Source organism: Physella acuta, unplaced genomic scaffold, assembly GCF_028476545.2.
Source record: "Physella acuta isolate Inbredline_101_S28 unplaced genomic scaffold, ASM2847654v3 ptg000107l, whole genome shotgun sequence".
Classification (NCBI taxonomy): Eukaryota; Metazoa; Mollusca; class Gastropoda; family Physidae; genus Physella; species Physella acuta.
The window spans coordinates 176,558-191,507 of NW_026731627.1; the positions used below are offsets into that span (position 1 = coordinate 176,558).

The following is a 14,950-nucleotide window of genomic DNA, read 5'->3' on the forward strand; positions in this document are numbered from 1 at the left end:
TATTTTAAACAAAAGTATTTAACGAAAGCGACGGGTGTTTAAAAGTTTCGCTATGGTTCTTTCTTATTTTTTAAAGATAATCTTTGCGTTTGCGCATAGCATTTGTTGTCACTCGAGACAGAGCTGGCTCACAAATCCGTAGGAATATCTTTTGTCTAGGCTTGAATTTATTTTGAAAAATTTCGATCTAGATAGATCTAGATCTCTAGATCTGTCTGATATACCTATTCATAAAATACTCAAAAGTTCAAATTCATTCATGTACGTTAAATAAACAGTTATATTATCGACATTATTATTTCAATATTTCGTCGCAAGAAATTATAATTAATTATAAACAAAATTTAAAAATAAATGAATAAAACTTTAACTTTTACTTTAGAGATAAGGCCTAGAATCTAGATCTAGATCTAGAAAAATCTAGGTCTTAAGTTAAGCTAAAGACTAACTAAAGTAAAGGCCTAAAGATTAAAAGATTACAAAAGTTATACTAAAGAAAGATGAGTAGTAGAGTTCCCTTTCAAACCTAGATCTCTAGATCTGTCTAAAATCTAAATAGACCTAGATCTAGTCATAAAATTTAAAATACTCAAAAGTTCAAATTCATTCATGTATGTTAAATATACTAATAGGGCCTAGGCCTATATTAACGACATTATTATTTCGTCGCAAGAAATTAGAAACAAAATTTAAAAATAAATAAAATAGCCTAAAACTTAGAGATTAGGTCTTAAGCTAAAGCCTAACTAAAGTAAAGGCCTAAAGATTAAAAGATTACTAAAGTTATACTAAAGAAAGATGAGTTGTAGAGTTCCCTTTCAAACCTGATGGTCTATGGGGCAAGTGAAGCAGTTCACTTTTTTCTGTGACCTCCGCATATGAAGAAAAAAGTTGTGTAAAGTCCTAAAGAAAGTGTAAAATGGCTAAATATTAAATTCAATTTAAAATCCTTAGGGCTGGCCTACAAATTTTAAGAAAAATAAAAATGGTTAAAATCTGGGATGATATTTCGAGTGGTCCATTTGAATCCCAGTCAGATCATTCCCCCCTCCCCCCCCTCCGTCGTGGCCTCAACCCACCGGCGGGCTTGTTGCATTGAGTTAAATATAAACTCAAAACAATAATACTAATAAAATACACAGATCTAGCCAAGCAAGGAAAAAAAAAGATTTACAGCACCAGATACACCTAATGATAATGTAATGGATGTCAACTAGTTGACAAAAATCCTTCCATCATTATTGTTGACATGGATAAAATCATGTTTTTTTTTGTCATCAAAGCGGGCATAAAAAAAACACTATTAAACTAAACAACTTAAGCCTGAAGTAATGATAATGATTCAGAAATTTTGGATAATCAATGTTATAAAAGTTGCAAATCCTGAGTACTTGAAATTTTTTTTTCTTAGTTTAAGGCTACATTTCTGTTTATTTTCACCAAGCCTTAGTTATAACCTGAAATTTCACTTTAGTAGACAAACATTGATTGGCCATTTAATTATTTTGAATAATTTTGAGACAATTCTCAGTTGGGTCCATTACATTATAAAAAACTGTAGGTCAACCACATTCACTGTGTTTAGGTCTTAGGGAGATCATGAAGGGCTGATACAATAAAAAAGGCTATTTGCTGTAAAATTGTTTCTTGCCATAACACTTAACGCCTCTTTAGTTTAGGTTCTCATCTCATAGCATAAACTGAAGTATTTTAAAAATTAAAATAACTAATCACTATGGTCTAGTTGCAGGGTCGAAATGACTTTAAAAAAAAATAATATAATTCTATATTTAGTAGGACATTTCACTTGATATTAATAATATAATATTTGTGATTCTTCTAAATTTGTCCTGTATATTTTTTTTAACAGATAAATTAAAAAAAAAATGGCTCTGCCAACTATGCAGGGCTACTGGTCTTCCAGGAAAAACATGTATGAGCAGGCAATAGTCAGACACAGAAATCATGAAGACAATTTCAGGAACCAGTGGACTCACACTGCCAACTACTTCAAAAACTCTGATGTTTGGGCAGCAAAGCAGAACTCCTGGTCGTCCTCACAAGGTTTTCAAGAAAGGTAACCACTGTCATAATTGTTTTTATTGCTACGACAGAGATTACATCCCCACAAGGTTTTCAAGACCGGTAACCACTGTCATAATTGTTTTTATTGCTATGCCAGAGATTATATTCTGAATACATTTTTATAATATTTAGCTTGTAGCCTCATTTTATTTGAGAGCTGTGATGGTTTATTTATTGGACAGCTTGGCCAAAGCGGTAGAGCCAAATGTCTTGAGTTCACTTCTGGGTTCAAGTCAGTAGAACGCCCCGTCCACAGAACTCTGAAGTGTGCTTAAAAACTCACATTAGGGAAATTAAAAGCTGCTGGGCAAAGTGCTAACCACACCTTCCCTTTACATGCTGAGGTCAAGAAACAGATGAACTCTACTTCCTCAGCCCAATGAATCACTAGGTCTAAAGAAGATTCTTTTTTACTTTTTCTTTACTGATGGTTTATTTAATTTTACGCTGTACAGTATGGAAGCTTACAGGGAGTCAAAAAACCAGGATAAAAAAGCTTTAGAGTTGAAAGCAAGGAAAGATAAGCTGTCATTGTTGTTGGCTGAAGAAAACAAAGCTTATGAGGTATGTAATGACATAGTAAATATAGCAAAAAGATTGTTACAGTGTGATTAATTTAGCATATAAATTAAGTTGTTATAGTGTAACTAATGCAGTAGCGTAGCGAGGGGGGGGGGCGGGGGGGGGGGACATATGTCCCCGGGCGCCGACCTTAGGGGGGGCGCCAAATTGAAAGTTTGAGGGGGGGTGCAAATGAAAAGTTTGAGGGGGGGGGTGCAAATCGAAAGTTTGAGGGGGGTGCAAATGAAAAGTTCGAGGGGGGGTGCAAATCGAAAATTTGCTCCCAAGGGGGCGCCAAATTGAAAGTATGTCCCCGGGCGCCGGGAAGAGTCGCTACGCCTCTGAACTAATGTAGCTTATAAATTAAGTCATCGTCATCATTCCTGTGGACCCCATGTAGAGCATACGGACACAACCACATCTCTTCATCATATTTGGTTCTGCTTCACTGCCAACTTACCTTTTCCATGTTAAATTTAGTCATCAGTATAGTGTAATAATGTTTTACAGTAGTGTTACTATATTATAGGGAATGTAACTTTATTATATCATCATTGGATTTATCATTTTTTCTATGTTATAGAACATAGAAATGATAGCATAGACATTTTTAATATAGCATGAGCAAGTTTATGATGTTCATAATAACATAGTAAATATAACATGGGGATGGTGTGGTCAGATGGTAGGGTTTAAGACGGCTAACACTGAAAGTCTCAAGTTCGGAAACTGGGAAAATATGATTAGATATAAGATAAAACCCATTTTACAACTTAAGGTTGTAGAAACAGTACAATTTCAATATTGTCTATACATCTCTTTCTTTTACTTTCTCTCAATAGGCTGAGTTAAAGGGTTATTCAAAATCAAACCATGAAAGATTGGAAGAAATGAAAGTAAAGGCTGAAGGCTTGAAAAGTGCCAGAGAGGAAAAAAGGCAAAAGGTTTTGATTTTAGTTTTATAACAGTTTGTTTGGTGTGCAAGTCTGCATCACAGATTTACAAAACTGTGAAAGTCTTTGAATTGTGTTAGACAGTTATTAAATTCTTTTTGAAGTGCCTGATACAGGAATACTGGCTTTCCTTAGCTTTGAATTTTAATTTTCTCTCTCTTTCCCTGCCAAATTTAAAAAAATAATTTACCTAGTTATTTTATTTGCTGGTAAGTTAGTTTAGTCAGTATTTTCCCTAGCTTAAAAGTTGAGCTGCTTTTTTTCCACCTAGATTGCAGAGGAGAAGTTGTACCAACACTGGCGTGAGAACAACCCTGCCCTGAGAAAGGCAGAGTCTGCCCTACTCCAGGAGCATGTGGTTGGTGAGTGGGGAGACCAAGTGGCAGAGAAAGAGGAGGTGAGTCGAAGTTTCTCATCACAGCTTTCACAGTCAGTGATCCTGACAATTTTTTTCAAAGTGAAATAAAAGTTAAAATTTTTGATATTTGATTTAACAACAGAGGCTAGAGTCAGCTAGACGAGAAAAGCTAGCCATAGAGCAACAGATGGAAGAAGAGAGATTAGCAGCGATAGAGCTGGAGAGACGAAAAGAGGAGAGGAGGCTGCAAGAAGAGAAGTCCATCAAAAATATACTCAGGGAGCAGATGATTGAGTTCAAGGCCAGAGAAGCTGAGGTCAGTGAAATAAAAAGTTTAACCTTAAAAAAAATCTAAATGTGTTAAATCAGCTACTATTTGTATAGTGATTGTAAAAAGTAATTTATTTTTAATGTATTGTAAAAAATATTGTTTTATTTCTTTTAGAAGTGGTAAAGAATTAAAAAAATAAATAAATATATGCTTTGAGGTTGTTGGTTATCTATGAGCACTGTTGTTTATATGATAGGCAAAAGCATGGAAAGAACAGCAAGATTTGTTGTTGAGAGAGAAGTGGGAGCTACAACAGTTGGAGGATCAGCAGAAAAGAAGAGAAGAAGAGCGCAGAAAAAAAGATATTGGGTGTGTTCAATGTTGATAATCCATTATAAAGAGCTGTTTATAAGTATTTTATTTTAAAAAAAAATTACTTATTTTTAAAATGGTGTATATAAATGGTGTTTTATAAAAGTTTTAAAAATATTTTATTTTAATATATAATTTCTTATAATTAGCTTTTAATGTTATCACAGGCGTGCACTGTTGAGGCAACACAAAGCTCAGATGATGCACAAGTCAAAAGTCATTCAAGAAGAATTAGTAAGGATATAATTTTAATTTTTTTCATGTTCTTTCGTAACTTCATTAAATCTTCTACAAGAATTCATATACTTTTCACTTCATTTTCCTGTAGTTTCCGTTGGTTGGTTTTAAACATCTTTTGTTCCACTTATATATTTCCTAGCACTAATACCATTTTCAGTAATAAAAAGTGGAATAGTAAAACTAAATTTTTTTTAGGAACAAGATAGAAAGTTGCTGGAGTCATTGATAGAGAAAGAAAATGAACAGACTGCTCTTCAGACTGCGAGGAAAGAAAAAGCCAGAGCTGATGCCCAATGGATGAAACAAGTAATGTTAAAATATTTTTGAAAATAAATTACAGTAAGATTATTCTATACTAAAAACAGATCAGCCATACAGTATTTGACAAAAGTAACAAATTAAGTAGTCAGTAATGCAGATGAAGTAAAGTTCATTTATTTCTTTGAACTCTGCATTTAAAGTGATAGTATGCCCAGCCACCTTTACTTTCCCTTACTTGAGTACACTAGATCCAAGTCTGGTATCAAAACTCTAGGTTTGCAGTCTTATACTCTGCATCTGACCCCTGCCATCCCATAACTTCCATACATACATATTTTTCCATTTAGGGGAACAAAAAAATGTATGTTGTCATGTACTGCTCGAGTAGGTATATCTGAAAGCCATCCATTTTAATTATGTTAAGCAATTTTTGCTGATTTTCTCTTTTCTCACCCCTTAATTAATCACCACATGCTTTCATAAAAAACCAAACTCTTTAGGATTTTTGTCACACACTCCCTAAAATAGCCATACTTCTAACATCATTTTAATTACTGAGCCCCATGTAGGCTATTATTACAAAATAAACCACCCTTCTAGTGTGTGATGTTCTGTATGGATGAAACCAAACATTGAGTTTATTTACTAATTAAGTTTGATGACAGTGGTTGATGTTTTGTTTGTTGTAGGTGATAGATGATCAACTGAGGCTAGAGAAAGCAAGAGAGGCTGAGCTGGATATGTTGTATCAGTAAGTCTGCTTTACATTTCGTTGGAATTAATAATTTAGAAAAATTCCTTTTTAATTATGTTTAGTTGATACTTTTTAAGCATCTTTGTGTTACTTCAAATTGTTTATACACCTTTCTAGTAATTTTACAATTGTTATGAAACTTTGTTGGTGTTTTATGCAATAGGCTCTACATCGCATTGGAATTTATAATTTGAAAAGTTTATTATTCCTGCTATTTAGTTGATACTTTTTAGCATCTTTGTGTTTATTCGAATTGCTAATACACCTTTATTGCTAACATAAGATTTTTACTTAGAATATTTTATGATCGTTATGAAATTTTGTTAGTATTTTATGTAATTTTCTCAACATTTTTTTGACTAACTTTGGTGTTTTGTTGATTAAAATTTTTTAATTGCTTGCACATTTTTGTTGAAATTCTTTATTGATCTATTTTTTGTTACCCATTAAAATGTTGAAATTTTTCATCTTCTAAAGAGATGAGGCAGCGAGGATGTGGCAGAAGAGAGCGGCTGAATGGGAAAGAGAGCGACAAGCTCGTCAGAGACTAATGTCTGAGGTGATACTTTTATTGACCTGCTTGAAAAACGTGGCTAAAAATTGTGTTCAAATTTTACTCAATAATGGTTGATAAATATTACTTTTGAGCTATTTGTTCCTTTTGAACTTCTGAAAATGTTTAAATTAAATTTTTTAATCAACCTTAACTTGACTTAATTAAAATAAATTGAAAAAAAAAACCCACAGCAGTTTAGTTTGATGAATACATTAGTCTATCTGAGAGTATATGAAGGCAATAGATTACAAAAGTTGTTCAAGTTTAACTTTGGAGTGTAAGACAGACAAGAATAGCTGTGTTACCCTGTATAAAAACATTGAGGCATACCTTGCAGGTGCTAGAGAGCAGACAAGAGCAGATCGCCCAGAAGCTGGAGGAGCTACAGCAGCAACAGGAGGAGTCTCTCCAGCGTAGGGAGGAGCTGGTCAGGGAGATGGAGATAGCCCAGCAGATGACCCGCAGGGAGGAGGAGAAACAGAAACAGAACAAGCAGGCGACTAAAGAGGAGTTAGAAGAACAGGTAGGCTTTTTTTTTTACAAAGGTAAAATTTCACTTTCAAACCTGACGGTCTAAGGGGCAAGTGACTAGAGTTGACATGTTTTTGTGACCTTGGCATATGAAGAGATAGTGTGGTCAGCACTATGCCCAACCGACTTTACTTTCCCTAACCTGAGTTAGGTACCCATCAGAGTTGGGTGGACTCAGGGACGGTCTACTGATCTGAACCCGGATTCGAACTCGAGACTTACGGGTTAGCAGTCCAGCTCTCTACCGCTCGACTACTCAGTCCCTTTAATTAAAAAAACAGTAATTAATTTGCACTAAAATTATGTTACCTGCAAGAGAATATGAAAGCAATTTTTTTAAAGTTACTCTAGCACTATTTCTATTCCTAATCCTGACTCTAGCAATGCCGTAGCCATACTGTTACTGCCAGTGGCATTCTTAGTAGTACCAGCTTAAAGAATTAAATAACACTAACTATTTAAGTGTTATATCTGTTCAATAAAGATAAGCAAATATCTACTTGGTGCAGATGCTAAGCCTGTTGTGTATAATATACCCAAACTTTTGTTTTAAAAACATTCAGAGAATCAACTCTATTCCTAGTTATCATGGAATGGCTATTCATGAAAATAAAATTCTATATAAACAATTTCATTTGCTGCTGTTCTTATCATCATCTTTTCCCATTTGTCCCCAAGATACAATGGGCAGATTAAATAGAGTTCATCTGTTTTATTGGGAATAGTGGTCAGCATTATACCCTTTGTTTCCCTAATTTGAGTCAGGTTCCCTGTCAGAGCTGGGTGGACTCTATGACGTCCAACAGATTCGAGCTGGCCACTGTTTAAGTATTATAAAATTAATGAAATTTATTTTACAAAACATGTTGTGTTGAGTATAAGCTCATGGTACATGATGAACTTATCCTACAGATGCACACACGTAGGCTGAAGGAAAGAGAACTCCAGGAGAACCTGAGACTGGAGTTGGAGGAAGATAAAAATGAAGAGATGTACTATGAAGATTTGTTGAAGCAAGAAACTGAGAGGATGCGCCTGAAAGGCTACACACCTAGAGTAAGTGGTGCCACTCTATACTCACAACATGTTTACATGTGGCAATAGGGGAATAAAATATAAGCAGTCAAGTAAACAGATCAGGAGGAACTTTTTTCGAAAGTTTTATTAACATTACATGAATTCATCATCTTTTCCCGTTCGTGCACACGACACATGGGGCAGATGAAGTAGAGTTCATCTGTTTCAATGGCCTCTGCATATAGGGGGATATTGTGTAAAACACTATGTCCTGCCGCATTTGTTTCCTTAACGTAAGTCAGGTACCCATCAGAGCTGGGTTGACTCAAGTATAACCTTCAGTCACTAGTCTGAACCGAGATCCGAACTTGAGACCTTCAGACTAGTAACCAAATGCTCTACCATTCAACCATGCCATCCCCATTTCAAGTATTATCAAACTTCATTAAAATTTTGAAATTTAAAAAAAATCTGATGAATTAGCAAGACATAAAGTTGATGAAGAAAGGCTAATTGATAATACTGTGTTTTTTGTTAATATATATATATATATATAAAACTAATAATTGGACATTCTACTTTTGTATAACAAATGTCGTTTGTACTCCATAGGACCATGGGAGGAGACAAGCTTGGATGTGATCTGTGATAATGTTTGATTGACATGTCTATTTATAGTTTTAAAAATATTGCTTTTATTTGCTTGAATGGCAGGAAGCAAGAATTAGTGTGAGTTAATCAAAAAGTTCACCAGGAATATCTTGAGTGTAGTATGGGTAGCATTTTTTCTAAGTTTTCTCATTTGTAAACTTTGCATTTAAAACAAACATAATTACTAAACATTCCTTATTATTTGAACATTTTATATCCTTTACACTAAGCTTTTAGTTCAAAATTAGTTTTAGAGTACTCTCTTCTTGACTATTTAAATTATATTGAACTCTGTATAGACTTTTAAAATTAGTTAAACTTTGTTGTATCCTCACTGCACACTGTAATTTGCTTTCCCCCACTGCCATTGTAGGAGATTCAAGCAAGTAGCTCACTACGATAATTGTACCATAATTTTGTGTACTAAAATAAATTTCTTGTTTTTAAACTTTTTTTGTTGTTTTATTTAATTAGTACTGTAACAGTTTCTCCCAGATGGAAGATAAAAATTATATCTTATTAGTAGGTGTTTTTCAACGTCTGGTAACAGGAAGTGGTACTTACTCTATGTAGTAAGGTTTATCAAAATCCAATAACCGGTACAATTTAATGGACGAAAGTTCACAAATAAGCTTATTTCAATGTAAATCACCTTCATCAAAAAGTTGATTAAACTCTGGGTACCCCATACATGTTGAAAAGGAAGTTCATGATAACCTTTTGTCTTAAACTAGAGGCAACTTTGACCTTAAGTCTTGTGAGGCTATACACAGACCAGCTATATTATCCAGTTTGCTTTTTGGTTCATTTGATTTAAACTGTGTTATAGTATATGGGGAGGGGGGGCGGTGTCATGAATTATGATGAGCTATGTAACTTATAAGAAAGGGTGGGGGGGGGGGGGGAGGTGTCTGGCTGACATCATTTTTGGATGATGCCCTAACAGCAAAACATGTAGCAAACACAGAAAGTAAAGTTGCAAGCAAACTGATTGTGCAATAATTTTTTATTTTTAAAATATTAGCAGCAGTTTTAAATTTCATCAATAGTTTAAAATATCATCAACAGTTTAAAATATTATCAACAGTTTAAAATATTATCAACAATGCCATTTTAAAAAAAACAAAAACCCAAAGTTTCTAGCCTTCTGTTTTAACTGGTGGTCATGCAAGTGGCCATCTTCTTTCATTTAATTACAACCACTGGGCCCATTGATGCTATTATTTCACCCCTTTTTGTTCAGTAACTTTTAAATCGCTTGTTAATAACTACATTTTAAACACTCTTTTAAGCAGCATTTTAATTTGCAAGAAAATAAATAAATACAAATGAAGTGGGAATGGTAAATACATTTTTAAAAATCTATTCTGCTGCATACATTACACCGCTCAATTCATTGCCTTGGTTTAATACAAATAATTGTGAGATGGAGAAAGTTTACAAAAATCATGTAATGTATAAACAGTGAATAGGAAGGAAGGGGGAGGGGGGGGGGGGGGGGGGGAAAGGAGAACAAATAACCAAAAACCTTTTTTTTTCAAATAGAAAAATATATATCACATTTTAATAAATAATTATTGCACTTAAAAGCCGTTTATAAATTAAATTAAGCTATGTACATAAAATGCAAAAGTAAAAAAAAAAAAACCTAACATTCAGCAGTGGAAGTGTTTAATTGAGAGATAAAACATGAGGTCTTGTTTGATACAACAAGATGGATATGGATGCTGCCTGGACAGGTTATGGATGGTGGAACTGTTTTATAAATAATTTTACAGTAAACCTAATAGTATACATATACTCTTTTACTGATGATGCAAATAAAATTTCTTTTAAAAGTGGAATATTCATATATCACATTGGAAGTAGGCCCTAAAATAAAGTAATAATTTAATAACGTTTCTTTTAAAAGAAGTACATTCATATATCACACTGGAATGTAGGCTCTAAAAAAAAGTAATAATTTAATAACATTTCTTTTAAAAGAAGTACATTCATGTTTCACACTGGAATGTAGGTTCTAAAATAAAGTAATTTAATTTAATTTCTTTTCAAAGAAGTACATTCATATATCACAAATGTAGGTTCTAAAATAAAGTAATAATTTAATAACATTTCTTTTAAAAAAAGTACATTCATATATCACACTGGAATGTAGGCTCTAAAATAAAGTAATAATTTAATAACATTTCTTTTAAAAGAAGTACATTCATATATCACATAGGTTCTAAAATAAAGTAATAATTAAATAAACCCCCGCACAATGACCCTGATAAGTATTTGAAAAACATTATTTGGTGAAATACCATACAAAGACACTTTACTTTAAAAATCAAAAGTATATTGAAAAGTGTTAGCAGACAATTGGGCATGGCAGTTTTTTTTTCAGATTTCCTGAATATAAATGTTAGTAAATTATTATATTGTATTAAATAAGACAGAAAAATACTTGAAAAAGTTTTTTGGGATAATTTGTGCACCTTGATACAGTCAAACAAAACAAGACTTGCTGTAAGTAATGAATGTATAAAGTGGTATCCAATAAAAATAAAGATGTAGGAAAAAATATTTGAGTTATCACTCCTGTCTACCTACGGTTAATCTACAAATTTATTTCTGAAAAAAAAAAAATTCGATAGTATTTTGATATTTTAAGAAAACAGTGTGGCTAACTTATGTAGTGTAATTTTTGGGAGCCTGACCAAATGACATAAGTAGAAGAGAGCTCAAACAATCTCAAAATATTTAGCTTAGCTTGAAAAGTAGCAAGTTTGATGAAACAGAAGGGAGACTACCCAAATAAATTCCATTTTTTTAATAGGAATAATTATCTTAAGAGCATAAAATGCAATGCTAATTCTTTTAAAGACTGAATCTGCTAGAATGTTGTGGTTACATTGGTACATCAAAGACTTGCACAGAACCAGAAAAAAACAACTGAAACAAACCTAAAAACCAATGTCTAACAATACAATACTCTAGGTGGTAAGTAATTCATGAGATCACATGATCCCATATAATATGGAATTGTTTTAGACAGATATATCTGTTGGCTGATCATGAAAAAAAAGTTTCTGTTAAAAAAAGTATATTTCTATAGCACACTGGAATGTAGGTTCTAAAATAAAGCAATAATTTAAATAAAATATCCCAGCACAATAGCCCTCACACAATAATGATCAAAAGCAGATTACACAAAATATTTAAAAATACATTGTTTTGTAAAATAGCAGATAAGCGTATATACTTAAAATAAACAATCAGAAGTATTTTGAATATCACAAAATATGTTCATACTTAATAAATAAAGTAGGCTATTAGCAAAAAATATTGGCTTGGATGGTTTTTTAAATTTCTGAATATAAATATGTGTATATATAAATGTTACAAAAAAGTAAAACTATTCTTATTATGAGAAGCCCAACTTTGTAAATGAGCTCAAGTAATGTAGAAAGAAACAGAGTTTTATATCAGAAAAAATGTAAAGGTTGATTTGAAAGTTTGTGTAACTCTGTAGAATAATAGTTACAAAACAATAGCTGCTGTAATGTACAAATGATGTGGTATTAGACAACACAAAGTTTTAAGAATAACAATATTTTATCAGCTATTTCTCCTATTTCTCCTGTCTATTTATCGCCCTATGTTTTAATTTCTGAATCTCATTTTTCAAGGAAAACCCCAGCTTCACTGATATTTGATAAAGATATCTAGTAACATAAATGGGGAGGTTGAGTTATGTAGTGTAATTTTTAGTAGCCTTAACTAATGACACAACTAGAAGATGGCTTAACCAATCTCAAGGATTCAGCCTTGCTAGAGAAGTAGCACATTTTGACCAAATAGAGGGGAGACAACAGAAATTTAATTGTTTTCATAAGGTTAAAAAAAACCTGATAGTATAAAATACAACATTGTTTCAACAAGTTAAAACTAAGGCTACACTTACAATTTCAATAAAATCCCAATTACCTTTTGAGGGGTCGTCCATAAGTATGTCACATTCCTGGGGGAGGGGGGGGGGGGTTGTTTGGAATTTGTAACTGTTATTTTGCATCTTAGAAAACTGTTTTAGTAAATTGCAATAGAAATTGATGAATATACTTCATGTTAACCTCACTCCGTAAATATTTTAGAAATAAATTGTTTAACAAAAATAAAACTGCAGGTGTTTTGTCCTTTTTTTAGGTGAGGGGTCTAGTTTTTTTCTGACATAACAGTGGGGAGGGGAAAAGAAGGTAAAAATCGTCAAAAAAAGGTGATGTCATTTATGGACGATCCCTGTACAATTATGACTGGAAGTATATTACCTTAATATTTACAAGTAAATTGTTGGATAAAGATCAATTAAATTATTTTAAAAAATACTGCTTACACAAAATTCATACTTTATAATACTATTACACAAAATAAGTTTTTTTTAAAATGTCTAATAATAAATAATTATACAATTTTAAACTGTTATTAGGGATATCACTGGACTACGGTGGAAAAAGTGAACTACTTTTTTCAGACCTGATTCAATATACTTTATGCTGCTCTAATGTTTCTTAATAGAGCCATCTCAAGACGCTAATTGCGGCTAATGTAATAATTAATAGTTTAATATATAAAAAGTCCTAAAGACGTATCTGTTACTCTAAGATAACATTATCTCTAAGATAAATTATTTTTAATTGCCATTTCCCTTTATTCTTTTTTATTTTATTTTACAATTATACAATACTGAAAATATTTGTTTTCAACACTAAACTAATTGAATCTGCAATGATCTAATCACACTCTTGATTTCTATAATGTTAAAGTCTTATATTTTTAAAGATGGAAAAGGTAGCTATACTTTTCTAATGAAAGACTACAACAGTAAACAAATGGTTAGACTAATCCTGATAGAAGAGTCATATTATTGCAAGGGTTTCAAATAATTTGAGGTTCCGAAATTAAATGGAAAGCAATGGGTATTGGTAAAGGGAGTAGATTTAAAAACGATGAGTGAATTTGAAAGACAGGTGGATAGATTGTACTTAATCTACCAGGTAAGCAAAATTAATGGTAAAAAATCAGACGGATAATATATTCCCTTGATAGAATGACAAAATTTTAAAATAATTTATCCCAATTTTTAAAAAATTCTGATTAATATACAACTAGAAATTTTAGTGTAAACTTCTGGCTGAAAATTAAAATTCTAAAAAAAAAAACAAAAAAAAAAAAAACCCCAGAAATCTACAAAGTTGAGAAAATTCACATTTCTGAATGATTCTGCTACTAACAAAAAGCTAGCTCAGATTTAAAAATATTTAATCATTGTTTACTAAATTGTTTATATAAAACAGCTCAAAAGTACTGTAAACAATAAAACAGGTCAAGTTTGTTGTAATACAGCCTGCTGTACATATATAAATGAAAGCATGGGGAGAAGATTTTTATTGACTATCTACAGTGTATAACATGATTGCTGTTCATCATAAAAAAATTTTTTAAGTAATTTCTAAAGAAAACAGTAAGCACAACCAAATTAATCTTCTTTTTAATATTAAGAGAAACAGGAAGACACACTTAAATTGTGTAAACTTTTTTTCAGCCTGACTTTTTGTGTCTAGATTTAGATCTATTAGAAGGTGGATATGACTCACTCCTAGCTAAAAGTGTTTGACTTAACAAAGGGGAAACTACTGAAGTTAAATAAAAATTCAACTGGTTTAATTACCGTGATAGCATAAAATACAGCATTTTTTCAATGAGTTTACCTGCAAGATTGTCAAGGTTACAATGTTCATATGGACCACAACAAGTGGCAAGCAAAACATTTTACAAATGGGATTCTCTCTCCCACTCTACCACCCAGGTCATCATCAAAGATATAGAAGCGAGTTTTAAATAAAAAGGCTTGATACAAAAGTAAACAGGCTTGATACAAAAATAAACAGCCTTGATACAAAAATAAACAGGCTTGATACAAAAATAAACAGGCTTGATACAAAAATAAACAGCCTTGATACAAAAATAAACAGCCTTGATTTAAAAAACAGACATGACTGCTAACTACTTTGCATTTATTCATTCTTTAGAATTAAAAAGATTCAAATCCAAAAAAAAAATCTTTCTAAAAATTTGAAGTTTTTTCATTTTTTTTTGTTGCTATTCTAAATCAAATATTATTTCATTTTAATTCAATTACTTACACAATAATAAGGAAAAGAGCTAAGGAAAAGTTTATTTTTATTAGGCAAATAAAATTAATTTAGTAGTATTTTAATAATACTTTAATGCACCTGATATACTAATTTGGTAATCTTACATTATATAATTAATTTTAAACTTTTGGTTTACCATTTTA

The 14,950-nt window shown here is 32.0% G+C and overlaps 1 protein-coding gene across 3 annotated transcripts; it reads left to right on the top strand.

The window, feature by feature from the left end:
- Positions 1–84: 84 nt before the first annotated feature.
- On the top strand, positions 85–9,058 carry LOC131933682 (trichoplein keratin filament-binding protein). Of its 3 annotated transcripts, none has more exons than XM_059290333.1 (14): positions 85–138; positions 1,871–2,077; positions 2,541–2,649; positions 3,489–3,590; positions 3,871–3,996; positions 4,100–4,273; positions 4,485–4,597; positions 4,768–4,834; positions 5,036–5,146; positions 5,791–5,852; positions 6,333–6,414; positions 6,749–6,934; positions 7,855–7,998; positions 8,572–9,058. In XM_059290333.1, the coding sequence occupies exons 2-14, from the start codon at positions 1,887–1,889 to the stop codon at positions 8,599–8,601; spliced, it is 1,497 nt and encodes a 498-aa protein (XP_059146316.1). In that variant the 5' UTR covers positions 85–138; positions 1,871–1,886; the 3' UTR covers positions 8,602–9,058. The 3 variants fall into 3 exon arrangements, with proteins under 3 accessions (XP_059146316.1, XP_059146310.1, XP_059146318.1); XM_059290327.1 differs by having other exon boundaries at positions 102–261; XM_059290335.1 differs by lacking the exon at positions 85–138 and adding an exon at positions 582–611.
- The last annotated feature ends 5,892 nt before the right edge of the window (positions 9,059–14,950 follow it).